Source organism: Arvicanthis niloticus, chromosome 4, assembly GCF_011762505.2.
Source record: "Arvicanthis niloticus isolate mArvNil1 chromosome 4, mArvNil1.pat.X, whole genome shotgun sequence".
NCBI classification, from domain to species: domain Eukaryota; kingdom Metazoa; phylum Chordata; class Mammalia; order Rodentia; family Muridae; genus Arvicanthis; species Arvicanthis niloticus.
This window is the reverse complement of record NC_047661.1, coordinates 44,886,097-44,900,249: the sequence shown is the minus strand read 5'-3', so window position 1 is coordinate 44,900,249 and position 14,153 is coordinate 44,886,097. Positions and strand designations below refer to the sequence as shown.

Sequence of the window (14,153 nt, the reverse complement as noted above, 5' to 3'; positions counted from 1 at the left end):
ATTCTATTACTGAACTGTAAATTCGGCATAGCTTGTCTCTTTTGTCTATAAACTGAGACATCTGAGGATGCTTTAATGTTAGTGTCGCCATCTCGTGGTGACTTCTACCAGCTGCAGACATTCAGTGCCTGTAAAGATTGAAAATTTAAACACATGCTATATAATCACTGATACTTCTGCAGCTGATCTTGACAGAGATGATTCATTTTAAAAGCAGAAAGGTATGCTGTATTTCTCAGAACACAAAGGGATCTTGGCTGTACATTACTTTGAAGATTCTCTGATAAGACATTCTGACATTAGATTTTAAAACAGATTTTCTCTGAATCTCCCACTTACATCTTTCAACTTATTGTATTCTTTAAAATGGATGACTATTCTATATTACAAACTGTTCTAAGTAATTGAGATTAAAGTTGCAAATAAAAACAAAACAGATAAGCAAATATACATATGGCATGGATTTAAGTCAAATGTAAAGTTAGTGAATAGAGCTCATACAACATTGCCTCCTCCCCTGCCCCTGACACCAATTTTACACTCAGAAGAGTCTCTAAATCACTGTAGGTTTCCACATTCATCAGACAGACTCACACAATGCATAGGCATCCTCTATTACTTGTGTCTCACTGTCTCACTCTCTGCTGGACAAGCCTCCCTGGTCCCTGGACAAGCCAAATGGCAACAAAATGATTTGTAGTGAGAACTTTAGGTCTTCTTATATCATAGTTACCACATGAGAAACTGGAAAAACTGGTGTCTGTCATCTGAATAGCCCATTGGGCTGAATTCTGCTATTCCTATGATGGAGCCCCAACAAGCATTTAAATGAGCTTTCCCCATGTGCACATTGTCACACACAGGAAAGGGATGCTGTCAGTGACTCCAAGAGAGAAAAATACAGTAAAAATTCCACACTTGGAATTTTTTCTAGACTTCGCTTTACCTACTTCTTCCCCATGACTGATTCTATTTATGTATTTTCCTGTTTTAATTTTCATTCTGTTTTTAGAATTTATAATTAATTCTTTGAAAATTTGTACATGTGTACAGCACATTTTATTCATAACCATCTCCAGCTTCAACATCCCATTCCCCTGGATCCTCCTCAATACATCACCTCCTCCCATCTTCATGTTTTCTTCATTAAAAATAAAAATCCACTGAGTCCAATTGTTGCTACTTATATGCACATGGGTGTCGGGACATTCATTGGTGCATGGCAACATCAGTGACTACATCCACAAAGAAGGATGAGTCCCCACATCCCAATAACCATCAAATGTCCTTGGCTGATTTTAATCTACATTTCAATGTAAAACAAACTGTAGCCATGACTGTACAGCTGTTCAGATGACAGATGCCAGCTTTTAGTTCCTCTGGTGATCAAGCTGAGATATGAAAAGACTCAACACTCACTACAAACCATTTTATTAATGTCTGGCTTGTCCAACACCAGCAAGAGAGAAGTCAGATGTATTACTTGTAAGTGAAAAAAAAAAATATCTTTCCAGGTCTGGGCTTTCATATAGAAGAAGGGAAAAAAGTCTGTGATCAGTGTCCTTTATAATGGCTCAACAAAGACATGTAACTGACAACTATTATGCCTCTAACCTGTTTGTGCTAGGAGACTGGAAGACATGGGGTACACGGCATCAGGGAGTGACTCACATGTTTGACCACCGGCCAATCTGAAGAGGACATGTTCTCAATTGAGGTTCCCACTCCCCAAATGACTCTAGCTTGTATCAGGTTGATATAAAACTCCCCAGTACAAATTGTTACAATACTGCAAAACATTCTCTAACTCTTCAACAGTTCAGAAAGGATGCATATGCTCCTCTATAATACAGGGGAGATAAAGAGGCAAGAGATGTTGCTAGGTAGCCAGGGGTTACTTTGGTGGAGCCATGTAATCATACAGCTGAAGGCAAGCAAATTTTTTTTTTTTTTTTTTTTTTTTTTTTGGTTTTTCAAGACAGGGTTTCTCTTTGTAGTCCTGGCTGTCCTGGAACTCACTCTGTAGACCAGGCTGGCCTCGAACTCAGAAATCCACCTGTTTCTGCCTCCCAAGTGCTGGGATTAAAGGCGTGCGCCACCACGCCCGGCAGCAAGTGAAATTTCTGCCAGTAAACTAACAGGGAATAAGAGCCACACCAGTTACTGAAACAAGGAGCATATGCTTATTTTATGCTATTAGATAAGGTTGTAATTAAAGATTACTATTATTATTATTTTATTTATTTACATTCCAGCTGGTGCCTCCCCTCCCACAGTTCTTTATTCCATTTCTCCTCCCCCTTGCCTCAGAGAGGGTGGTCCCTGTCCCAGACTTCCCCTTTTCCTGGGGCCTCAAGTCTCTGGAGGATTAAGCTCATCTCCCACTGAGGCCAGCCAAGGCTGACCTTTGCTGACTGGCCAGCATATGCTCCTGGTTGGTGGTTCAGTCTCTGGGAACTCCCTGGGGTCTGGGTTAGTTGAAACTGCTGTTCTTTCTATGGGGTCACCTTCTCTTCAGCTTCTTCAATCCTACCTCTAATTAAATCATAGTTGTCCCCAACTTCAATTCATTGGTTGGGTGTAAGTATCTGTGTCTGTCTCAGTTAGCTGCTGGTAGGGCCTCTCAGAGGGTAACCTGTCTGTAAGCACATCATAGGGTCAATAATAGTGTCAGGCCTTGGTGCTCCTTCATGAGATGTATCCCAAGTTGGGCCAGTCAATTGGACCTCCTTTCCTTCAGTTCCTTATCCATTTTTGTCCCTGCAGTTCTTTTAGACAGGAACAAGTCTGGGTCAGAAATTTTGACTGTGGGTTAGTAACCCAGTCCCTCTACTTGAGGCCCTGTCTATATACTGGAGGTAGGCTCTTTGAGTTCCCTCTCCCCAGTTTTGGGCATTTTGGCTAAGGTCACCCCATTAAGTCCTGAGAGTCTCTCACCTCCTGGGTCTTTGGTACTTTCTAGAGGGTCTCCCGACCCTATTCCCCTGTTTATTTCCATTCATTCTCCTGACCCCCTGGGCTTCTCTACTGCTCAATCCCCCAATACCTAATCTTGTTCCCTTTCCCCTTCCCCCTCCCCTCTCCCATCCAGGTCCCTCCCACCCTCTGCCTCCCATGATTATTTTCTTCCCCCTTCTAAGTGGGATTAAAGTATCCTCATTTGAGCCTTTCTGCTTGTTAATCTTTGTAAGTTCTGTGTATGGTATCCTAGGTTTTCTGTACTTTTTTTTTTGCCTAATATTCACTTATTATTGAGTACATACCATGCATGTCCTTTTGGGTCTGGGTTACTTCAATGCTTAGGATATTTTCGAGTTCCATCCATTTGTATGCAAAATTCATATGTCTTTTTTTGTTTGTTTGTTTTGTTTTTGTTTTTCGAGACAGGGTTTCTCTGTGTAGTCCTGGCTGTCCCAGGAACTCACTTTGTAGACCAGGCTGGCCTCGAACTCAGAAATCTGCCTGCCTCTGCCTCCCAAGTGCTGGGATTAAAGGCGTGTGCCACCACCGACCGGCCCATAAGTCTTCATTTTTAATAGTTGAATAAATGAACCACATTTTCTGTATCCATTCTTCTGTTGAAAGACATCTGAGTTGTTTCCAGCTTCTGGCAATTACAAACAAGGCTTGTATGAACATAGTCGAGCACATGTCCAGGTAGTGTGGTAGGGCATCTTTTCCATATTTGCCCAAGAGTGGTATAGCTATGTCTTCAGGTAGAACTTTTTCCTATTTTCTGAGGAACTGCCAGATTAGATAGACACAGGTAACCTATGCTGACCTCAAACTCATTATGCACCTAAAGACGGCATTTTGATTCCTCTGCTTCCATCTGCTGTTTGCTGATATTATAGGCCTGCACCACATCACCATTTATACTGTTTGGGATTGAAACCAGGCCAGGCAAGCACTCTTAACAACTGAGCTGACACCCAGGTTCCAGTAACAGTCTAGATTTTTTATTTTTTTAAGATTTATTTATTTATGTATACAAGTGCACTTCAGATACACCAAAAGAGGGCATGGGATTTGATTAATGGATGGTTGTGAGCCAATGTGTGGTTACTGGGGATTGAACTCAAGACCTCTAGGAAAAGCAGTCAGTGCTCTTAAAGGCTGAGCCATCTCTCTGGCTCCAGGATTAAAGACTCACTCTTCAAAAGAGGCATTTGGGTGTGTATACTTATTTGACTGAAAGAGGTGCCAGTTGGTCTCTAAGAAATATGAACTTCTTTGGTCTTTGAGGAGAGTACACAACCGTCGATGGTTTTGTTGGGTATGTATTTACTCTCCGTGGCTTTGCAAACAAATTCTAGGTTTTAACAAAATAATCAAAATTCACTCAAATTTCCACATTTTCTCTGGCTACTTTAAATTCCCCGCCGTCCCAAGGACGCCCACCGGGGACCTAAGCTTCCGGCCAGAACGTGTACAAAGCACTTCACCGCGGGTCACACTTTCTGGGCGCCGTCCGTGACGTCACCGGAAATGTCTGCTTGTGACACTCAACGGCCCGCCCTCTCGCGCTGGGCGCCGGAAGCAAAGCAGAGGGGAAAGTGCGCCCGCTTCCGGGCCTGGACGCCATTTTCAGCGGTTGAGTTTTGGTAGTGCTGCTAGTCGTCTCGGACAATGAGCTACGATTATCATCAGAGCTGGAGCCGCGACGGGGGCCCACGGGGCTCCGGCCAGGGCTCCGGCGCTGGCGGCGGAGGGAGCCAGAGCTCCGGCGGCGGCGGAGGGGGCCGCGGCGGCCGGGGCCGGCATCCCGCACACCTTAAGGGTCGCGAGATCGGCTTGTGGTACGCCAAGAAGCAGACGCAAAAGAACAAGGAGGCTGAGAGGCAGGAGGTATGGAGGTCAAGTCAGGACGAGTTTGCTTTGTGCTCTCGCCGACCCTGACTCTTTCCTGGCGTTTGCTTGAACTAGATGCAACCTCTGCCGAGCTCCGTGTAACGGGTGACCGGTCGCCTGATTGGTTGCGCCTCCTACCCAAGCCATCACTGCTGCAGCTGATGCATGCTCTGTTTAAGGCCATGAGAACTGAAATGGGGTTGAATGCTAAATTCAGATTCCAGCCGAAGCAGACTTTATTAGGGGACCATGTCATCATTGAGAATACTTACTGTCTGTCACTTTTAAGCTCTTTTCCTGGAGCAGCCAACAAAAGCAGTAAAACGCTGTCTTGAATGTAGATCTTTGAGGGGAAAAAGTAGTTTAGCTAATAGTATTAGCATTAAAGTGAATCACATGCACATCTCTTTTTTTTTTTTTCTGTTCTGAATTTTCTATTACTAGCAGCCCCTCTCCAAGACTTAACATCCTTGAAAGGAAGACGCTGTAGGGACGTAGTTGGCTAATTGTCAGTTTGGTTTGAAGATCTGTAGTATAGGAAGCATCTTGTTTTTGTTGTCCGTTTTGTTTTCTTTTGTTTTCCCTGAAACAGAGTTTCTCTGTGTAGCATTGGCTGTCTTGGAACTTGGCTCTGTAAGCCAGGTTGGCCTTGAACACACAGCGTTCCACCTAACTCTGCCACCCCAGAGCACCACCAACCCAGCAAAGCCTAATGGTTTTTGTGTGGCCTGTTCTAAATAAATGCATCATTGCACAGAATCTTTAAAGTCTTTTTTGACCCTGTTGCATACGTGGTTTTTGAATGCTAAAGACCTTTGCATTCGAATAGGGGGAAAGAAATGCCTAAACAAGTAAGTTAAATAAGTGGAAGTTATCTTTCCAGGTAGACGCAGTGCACATTTAACTTGTGCACTGGATATTGATGCTACATAGTTCCGGCTAACTTTGTACTCCTAGTCTTCTTTCCGCCCCAAGTGATGAGATTTTATATGTGCGCACCTCGGGGCTAGGACTCTCTTAGTTGACCTCTTAGTCCCAGCCCCATCCCCAAACTTCCGTTTTAGCAAATGTCGGTGTTGCCATGTGGAAGTGATCTCCTTCTTTTTGGTAAATCTGTTTGCTCTGATCTGCTTTCTTGCTTATCTCTGCAGCAGTTATGGGTCAGACCTCTAAACTGTTTTTGGAATTATAGACACTCACCCCTGGTCTCTTAAAAGGTGGTCTCATAAATGATCTTTAGATCATTTTATTCTTTACTTCCCAACGTGTTCATTGAAGCCATGCAGCTTCTGCCTCTCCTTAAGTGCTTTCTGGGAATCATGTATCTGGCTGTAACATAACAGGCTTCCCTCCTTGGGTTGAGTTTTCTGAGTTCGAGTTCTGAGACTGATATAATTAATCATAATCTGATAAATATTTAATATTTCTGCTCTTTATTAAGTTTTATACCATTTTTCTCTCTAAAATGAGTCTTTGAATTATCTTTAAACATGTTTTTCAGTTGGTGTAATTCTTTTCAGCACTTTTAGTTTGATAGAATTTTTTCCATAGATTTTATATTAAAACAAGCCTCACGCTTACAAAATGAAAGTACTCCAGTGGATCCTCATAGTTTTTTCCATATAATATGTATGGCAAAATTAGTTTTTGAGTTACTATTATAGTACCTCATTTATACAGATAATTTGTGCTAAGGGCTGTAGACAGAGTCCTATGTTACTAAACAGAGATTATGGGCTGTCTATTCAGATGAAAAGATCTTAAAAGATATAGAGAGTTTGACATTATTAGGCATACAAGTGAGGATGTCTGGATGGTTCTGATAAGCTAGAGCAGCACTTCTCAACCTTTCTAATGCTGTGACCTTTAAATACAGTTCCTCATGTTTTGGTGACACCCCCTCCCACCTTAAATTTATTTTGTTGCTGTTTTGTAACTGTTTTTTGCTCTTGTTATGAAGTTATCTGTGTTTTCCAATGGTCTTACTTGACCCCTGTGAAAGGGTCTTTTGACTCTAAGAAGTCCTTGAGAACTAGAGACACTTCACTAGAGTTAGCATTTGGCATTACAAGGGCCCATGGATACTATTGAGATGAGGGTACATAATGAAAAGAATGGCCAAGTTCTGAAGTAAATGGATCTTGTTTCTCAAATTTGAATATGCATAGGATTTACCTGGCACCCCTTTAAAGTCTATGACTGGGACTGGGCCAGAGAGGCTACATTGCTAACAGACTTCCAAATGATGCCAGTGCTACTCGCTCTGTAGATCATTCCAGCTGTAAAGTGCGCAGCACAGATAATTAGAGGAAGAGAAGGTGGGAGAGGTGGGGAGAAGGTTATGTAAATTGATAGTGGCAGGCAGTGCTGATGTCATCAAGACTTTAATGAATTCTGGAGATGGGTGAGGTAAACATTGCAGTAAAATGTCCAGATATCAAAGGATGAGGAAATGGAGCACTTGCCTGTAAGTCTGCTGGTAAACTGAAACCCAGAACATAGCATTAGCGCTGGGGAAATTGAAGGGATGCTTTTACTTCGTATTCTTGGTGAAGAGGTTGGACATTAATGACTGCTGATTTTCTGTTTGGAGCCTTGAGTGCCAGATCTTGTGAGAAGTTCTACCATTATTTGATGGGAACGGCTTCTCTACAAAATCAGTAGAGATCCAGATTCAGATTTCTGTTAATGAGTAGTATAATTAAGAAATTTCATCATTGTTTTAATTGACTTAAAAAGATCCTCTTTTGACCTTAATTAGCACATGGACATAAAAGCACAGTCCATATACCATCTACCTAAAATCCCACGTAAATAATCCTTAATTCCTAAGGTTTCTTTATTCTCTTTTTAAATTATTTTATCTTTCAATTAATATGTTGACTTTTTTTCTCCTTAAGTTCTTTAATTTAGTAGACTCATATTTTGACCACTCTTGATTCCCCATTGCTGTGAATGCATGTGCACATTATTAACTATGGATTATAAGGAAGCTGAGGTTTGTAGGACCATAATTTTGGAAGAATCTTTTGTTAAACTTCCTATATAAAGTGAAAGTTTCCAAAGAATTACATTTATCATGTATTCTTATTTGCATTCACATTTAATTCCATTTCATTGTTGCATGTTTAGGGTTTCTGTAGCCTCTAAAGATTTTATCTATGCTAGTTCTGATATTTTTTATTTTTATCACCTGAAGTAGCTACTGCAGTAGCCACCTCCATGAGTACCTAACAGCTCCCTATGAAATCAGCCTTCAAAATTTATTAAACAAAAAGTCATTAAATTTATTAAACAAAAAGTCTCAAGTAGTCATTCACCATCAAAAATATTTCTAATTTTCAGATTTTCTGTCACGCATTTTATTTTTGTTGATTTTTAAAGAAACTTTGTTGCCTGTATTCATTGGCTTTACTATTGTTTGAATAGTAAACATTCAGTATTGAATAGTGAACAGACTGCATGCTGTTCAGGACATAATGGTATTTAGGCACTTTTCAAGATCTGTGTAGAGTACGTGAGTTTTGATTATTGGACATTTGTAAACATTTGAAGGTGGGAGCTAAGGAAACCAAAGTGATAAGAAGAGACAAGAAAGCTCTACTTACCCGTCATCTGTAGGGCAGATTTTGTAGACATATGGCAGGCTACAGGTCTAGCAGGACACACAAATGTTGCCATGAATTTCACCTAGGAAGGGAGATTAGCCTACAGGGCAAGCATGGGTAAGTGCAACTTACTTGTACATACGTTGAGCATATAATACTTTGTAGTTTTTCATCTTAAATATAAAGTATTGTTTGTATTAACAGATACACTTTTTCTTTTTTACAAAATAGAGAGCTGTAGTGCACATGGATGAACGCCGAGAAGAGCAAATTGTGCAGCTGCTAAATTCAGTCCAAACTAAGAATGATAAAGATTCAGAAGCACAGATATCCTGGTTTGCCCCTGAGGATCATGGGTAAAATAAAAAATATTCTCATAAAGAGTAGCAAAGATTAAAAAAAAATTACAACATTGCCTAAAAGAAAAACCAAAATAACAATAAAAAACCAAAAATACTATCTTCAGGCTCTTCACTAAGTTGAATTTAGTCTTCTGGAATCCTTTTTAGTGTTGAGCAAGTACATTTGAAGAACAAAATAATTTTTTTTATTTTTATTTATTTTTTTTTTTTTGAGAAAGGATTTCTCTGTGGAGTCTTGGCTGTCCTAGAACTAATTCTGTTGTAGACCAGGGTGGTCTTAAACTCAGACATTGCTTATCTCTTTCTCCCAAGTGCTCTGGTTAAGGATATGTACCATCCCACCCTGCTCTAAGAAAGAAAACTTTTCTATAGCATGTTCCCTAAATGTAAGGAATGGGTACTCTGTGTAAAATATTGGTACTTGTACTTTTTAATCTGTCGTCCTTCCAAAAGTCTTTGGGGGTAAGTCTCCATAAAGGTAAATTGCTGCTGTTTCAGAAGGTTGCAAAAACCGTATTATTCATAAAAAATCAGAAGTGTTTGGGGGGCTATGTAATGTAGCTTACCATTTACAGCTCACTAAAGAAAAGCGGTCAGAAAAAGAAGTAAAATGAACCAAATCCTTGAAAATCGGGAAAAGCAGAACAGTAGAAAAATGACTGCAAAAAATGAGTGACTATTGTGTAGATTTTAATTTCTTAAAGTCCTCAGGGAATAAATAACCTGGTAATATCATTTAAAAGGATAGAAAAGTTTCAATGCATTATATAAATCTAAATAAATGAATAAATCTAAGTATATTTTATAACTGCATTGTAGTGCCTTCAGAGTTGGAGATATTGAAGTATTTAAAGAAAACGGTGTTTTGTTCCAGGTCCTGAGCAGCTCTTTATCTGATTTTTTTTTTCTCTTTATTCTGTGATTATAGGTATGGAACTGAAGTTTCTTCAGAGAAAAAAATGAACTCAGAGAAGAAACTTGACAGCCAGGAAAAGAAATTGCTGAACCAAGAAAAAAAGACATTTAGGACCACAGAAAAATCATACATTGACCGAGATTCTGAGTATTTATTGCAAGAAAATGAGCCAAACGTAGGCCTAGATCAACAATTATTGGAAGATTTACAAAAGAAAAAAACTGACCCTCGGTATATAGAGATGCAGGTAATGTGAAGAAATTTGTGGAAAATTGGTCATTCTTGTCCTTTCCTTGAAAGAAGTGGGTTTGTGGTTTAAGGTTAAAGGTTAACTGCTCAGTCTAGAAGAGTGAGATTCCTCAGCAAGACACCTCTGTGGGAAGACTTTCTTTGGTAGTAGAGAAATGTAGACTGGAAAGTCCATACAGCTTATATAGTATATCTTATTGACAATAATATCTTATTGACAGATGCTTATGTGGTGAAAAATGTTTGGGAATGCTAATGTCATTGGGAACAGTTTTCTAGGCCAGTTTAGTGGGAATGAGTCCAGACAGGTACATTGTTGGAATTATGAAGTTTCTTTTAGCTCAGGCTTTCTTTCTCTTAACAGTTGATAAAATTAAAAATTTAAAATGCTAGATGATTCATTTTATGTTTACCAATATTTCAGTATACTGCTTCATAAAGGACTGAAGTTTTATGAATTATTCCAGAGTTCTCTGTTTTGACAGATAAGCTATTTAAAGTCTCCCTCCAGTTAAAATGTAAAATTAGGATTCTATGTGTTTTAGTTATTAGATGCAATAGAATCTTCAAATGTGCAGAAATACATATTTAGGGGAATATCAAGTTTTCTGGAGTTCGCATCTTGTAAATATGTAGTACTATTTTTTGAGCAGGCACACTGTCGAATCTTTGAGAAAGGTTTAACCCATTGCTCAGTTTGATCAAGGTTGAATTTTCTGTTATAGATTAGCTGAAATTGTCCATGGTCCAAATTACATGGCTCTTTGATGAGACTTAATGAGGTCAGTTCAGAATCTCTAGGCTGGGAGAACTTTTATGTTATGAACAAGCTTTGCTTTGTGTAAGGCACAAAATTCAGGTGGTGGCTGATCTAGCATTAAAAAAAAAAAAAAACAACTTTTTTTTCTCTGTCACTGATAAATGTTTAATTTCTATTAAAACTTAGGTATATTTACAATTCAGTTATTTTGTTGGCGTGAGTGTGTGCGTATGGAGGCCAGAGGTAGATCAGTCCTTAGAAATCTCCCACCTTGGATGTTCTGTTTGTTTTTGAGACATAGTCTCTGTAGCTCTGCCTGGCCTTGAACTCCTAGAAGTCTGCCTGTTTCTGCCTCTCTAGTGTTAAGATTAAAGACATGTGTCACCATGTCTGGCCCCTCCTTGGCCTTTTTGAGAACTGGTCTCCCACTCTTCTGGAGCTCAGCAAGTAAGCTAACCTTAAAGAATGTACTTCTAGTCCTGTAATGATGGTTAAGTCGTGGTATTTCACACATGTACCATAAAATAGAAAAATACTCTTGCTCTACTATATTTAGATATGATATAGTCTTATTGTAATTTGATGTTTATTCTGAGAATGATTTTTATTTTAATTTCAGCGTTTCAGAAAAAAGCTGCCTTCATATGGAATGCAGAAGGTAAAAAAAAATGCTTTCTATTTTCTGTTTAATTTGATTTGCACAAAAGTTAACTACATTTAAAAAAAAAAATCTTCATTGACAAGAAATAAAAGTTGGTGAACCTTTGTCCATAGAGAAGTTAACTGAATGCTTTGGTGCTCTTGAAAGGTAAAAAGGAACCAAAAAAAAAAAAGATTATTTAGCAGTTTTCAAATTTTTTTGTCGAAAGATTATTAAAAATCTTTGGAGTTTAAAAAGTAGAACTTCCATATGTATCTCTGGAAGATCATGTTGCTCTTAATGCAAACCAAGCTCTTGAGTTAACATTGAGGTACTGGCAAGAATAATGTTATTATAATGGACCAGTTGAACACAGCCCTGCAAACAGGAACATAGCTCTTTCTCTGGTTCTCCCAGTCTGATTAGTTTTTTTCTTCTTTTTTTGCTTTTCATAGCACTTATTACCACTTGACATCTCTGTATGTGCTCCCCTTCTAGTTCAACATAAGTTCTTGAGATCAGAGTCTTTTGTTTATTCTGTACCTTTTAACTTGGAATGCCTGCCATTGCGCTGGCATCCAGAAATCGTTGAATGAATGAGTTATAGTCCACTTCTGAGCATAGTCCCTTAGTATCTGTGGGGATTTGTTCTGGACCCTCTGGAGTATAGGGTTGCAGAATAAACCTATATCCCCTCAGATGTTCAAGTACTTTACATAAAATGGTATTTTCCTATAAGCTACATATGTTCTATATAGTTTAAATCATCTTTTGATGGTTTAATGTCTCTAATAATATGTGTAAATGCTCTATAATTATGCACTGTATTGTTAAGGGAAGTTTGACATGTTCAGTGTAGGTATAATTGCTTCTTCCAAAGCTTTAATCCTGCAAATGCAGAAGCCATGGGTTTTTGAGGAACAAATGTTTACCAACTGTGTTTGTTTAAACTGGAAACTTGTTCTCATGATATACGTTGCTAGAATAGATAGTTATAATTTAAATATAAGTTTTATATTAAAATATATGACATTCTTAAAGTAAGGTGATGGTTATGTTTAAGTAGTAAATTGTTAGTATGAAGAATATTAGTGTGTATCTAAAATATTAAAAAAGTTATTTCCTGTAAGTTTTACCTAGATACTGGATTTACTTTTTCTGAATAGAATACTTTTTCAGACTTGAGTCACTATGTGCTATATTTCTTCACTCGTATTTTCTTTTGAACTAGGAGCTGGTAAATTTAATCAATAACCATCAAGTGACAGTAATAAGTGGTGAAACTGGTTGTGGCAAAACCACTCAGGTTACGCAGTTCATCTTGGATAACTACATCGAAAGAGGAAAAGGGTCTGCCTGCAGAATAGTGTGCACTCAGCCAAGAAGAATTAGTGCCATTTCAGTACGTAAGCTCTCACTTGGGAAAATTCTTTCTTCTCTGAGTAACTTTGATTGAGCTTAACTGATTTTTAAGGTTTGCAGTGATTCTGGCTTAGGATTTGTCCATATGAGAGCAAATACTTAATTGGCAAATATTTGATAATAAATACATAAAGAGTAGAGATTTCTCTCACCAATAGTGAATACTTGCAAACTCAAGTTAAAGTAATTCCAGTACAAATCTAAAAAATGAAAGCCAACAAATGTTTATAGAATTGACTCGTCGTAAACAGTCTTCTCCATGAGATGCTTTAACTTCTGCCACTAGGCTTACTCCTTGTTCTTTTCATGGTCTGTGCCTTCAGTGTCTCGAGTACATGGGTACGTGAATAGTAGTGAAAATGGGAACCCATATTTTCCATTTGAAGCTGTATTTCTATAGACAATGGGGTTTTTTGTTTTTGTTTTTTGTTTCTTTAAAGCATTCTTTTCTGCATGTATGCCTGCATGCTAGGAGAGAGCATCAGATCTCATTACAGATGATTATGGGCTACGATGTGGTTGCTGGGAATTGAACTCAGGACCTCTGGAAGACCAGCCAGTGCTCTTAACCGCTGAGCCATCTCTCCAGCCCCAAATGAGTTTTGAATGAAGCTTCTCCAAGGAAGCTTAACCTGAGTGATTTAGCATAGACAATAAATATTAAATTGCAGGAAGTGATACGAGTCAGCAGTGATTATTATTAAATTTCATTTTTCATTTCGTATTTGATAATCATTACTTTTGAAAACAACTGACCAAAGAAAGACTAGGAGTTAAATGCCAGTCTCTACTACAAATAAAAAAGAACAATAAATAGAAGAGTTAGTTAGATATTATCAATATGTACTTATTTTCAAATTACAGGGTTTTTTTGTTGTTTGTTTTTTTTTGGTTTTTGTTTGTTTGTTTGTTTGTTTGTTTGTTTTTTCGAGACAGGGTTTCTCTGTGTAGCCCTGGCTGTCCTGGACTCACTCTGTAGACCAGGCTGGCCTCAAACTCAGAAATCCACCTGCCTCTGCCTCCCAAGTGCTGGGATTAAAGGCGTGCGCCACCACTGCTGGACTGAATTACAGTTTTTGTTTGGACTGTGGTCTCCCAACTACTGTAGACAAGTCAAAAAGAAAATAGTTAATGAGAGAATCTCATAAAAAGATTTTTGAAAATAGTGATGCCATGAGAAAGAGCTTGGACTTGAAGGTCTTTATAAAGATAAATGAGAAATAAGCAGAAGAAGCTGGTAGTGTATCATGCTCAAAGCGAACACCACATGGCTTTAGGTATCTCAGACTTTAATAAGTATATCTTGTTTCTAAACTCGTCTGAAAGTCAACTACTTTTTAACAAC

General features: G+C 38.6%; 1 protein-coding gene across 1 annotated transcript in view; it reads left to right on the top strand.

The window, feature by feature from the left end:
* The first annotated feature begins 4,548 nt into the window (after positions 1–4,548).
* The window catches only part of Dhx36 (DEAH-box helicase 36), a 42,374-nt gene continuing 32,769 nt past the window's right edge, over positions 4,549–14,153 (top strand). The window contains exons 1-5 of the mRNA XM_034500097.2: positions 4,549–4,848; positions 8,691–8,815; positions 9,750–9,984; positions 11,366–11,404; positions 12,618–12,788. Of these exons, the coding sequence (XP_034355988.1) occupies positions 4,630–4,848; positions 8,691–8,815; positions 9,750–9,984; positions 11,366–11,404; positions 12,618–12,788 (789 nt within the window). The 5' untranslated portion in view covers positions 4,549–4,629. The remainder of the gene's footprint in view (positions 4,849–8,690; positions 8,816–9,749; positions 9,985–11,365; positions 11,405–12,617; positions 12,789–14,153) is intronic.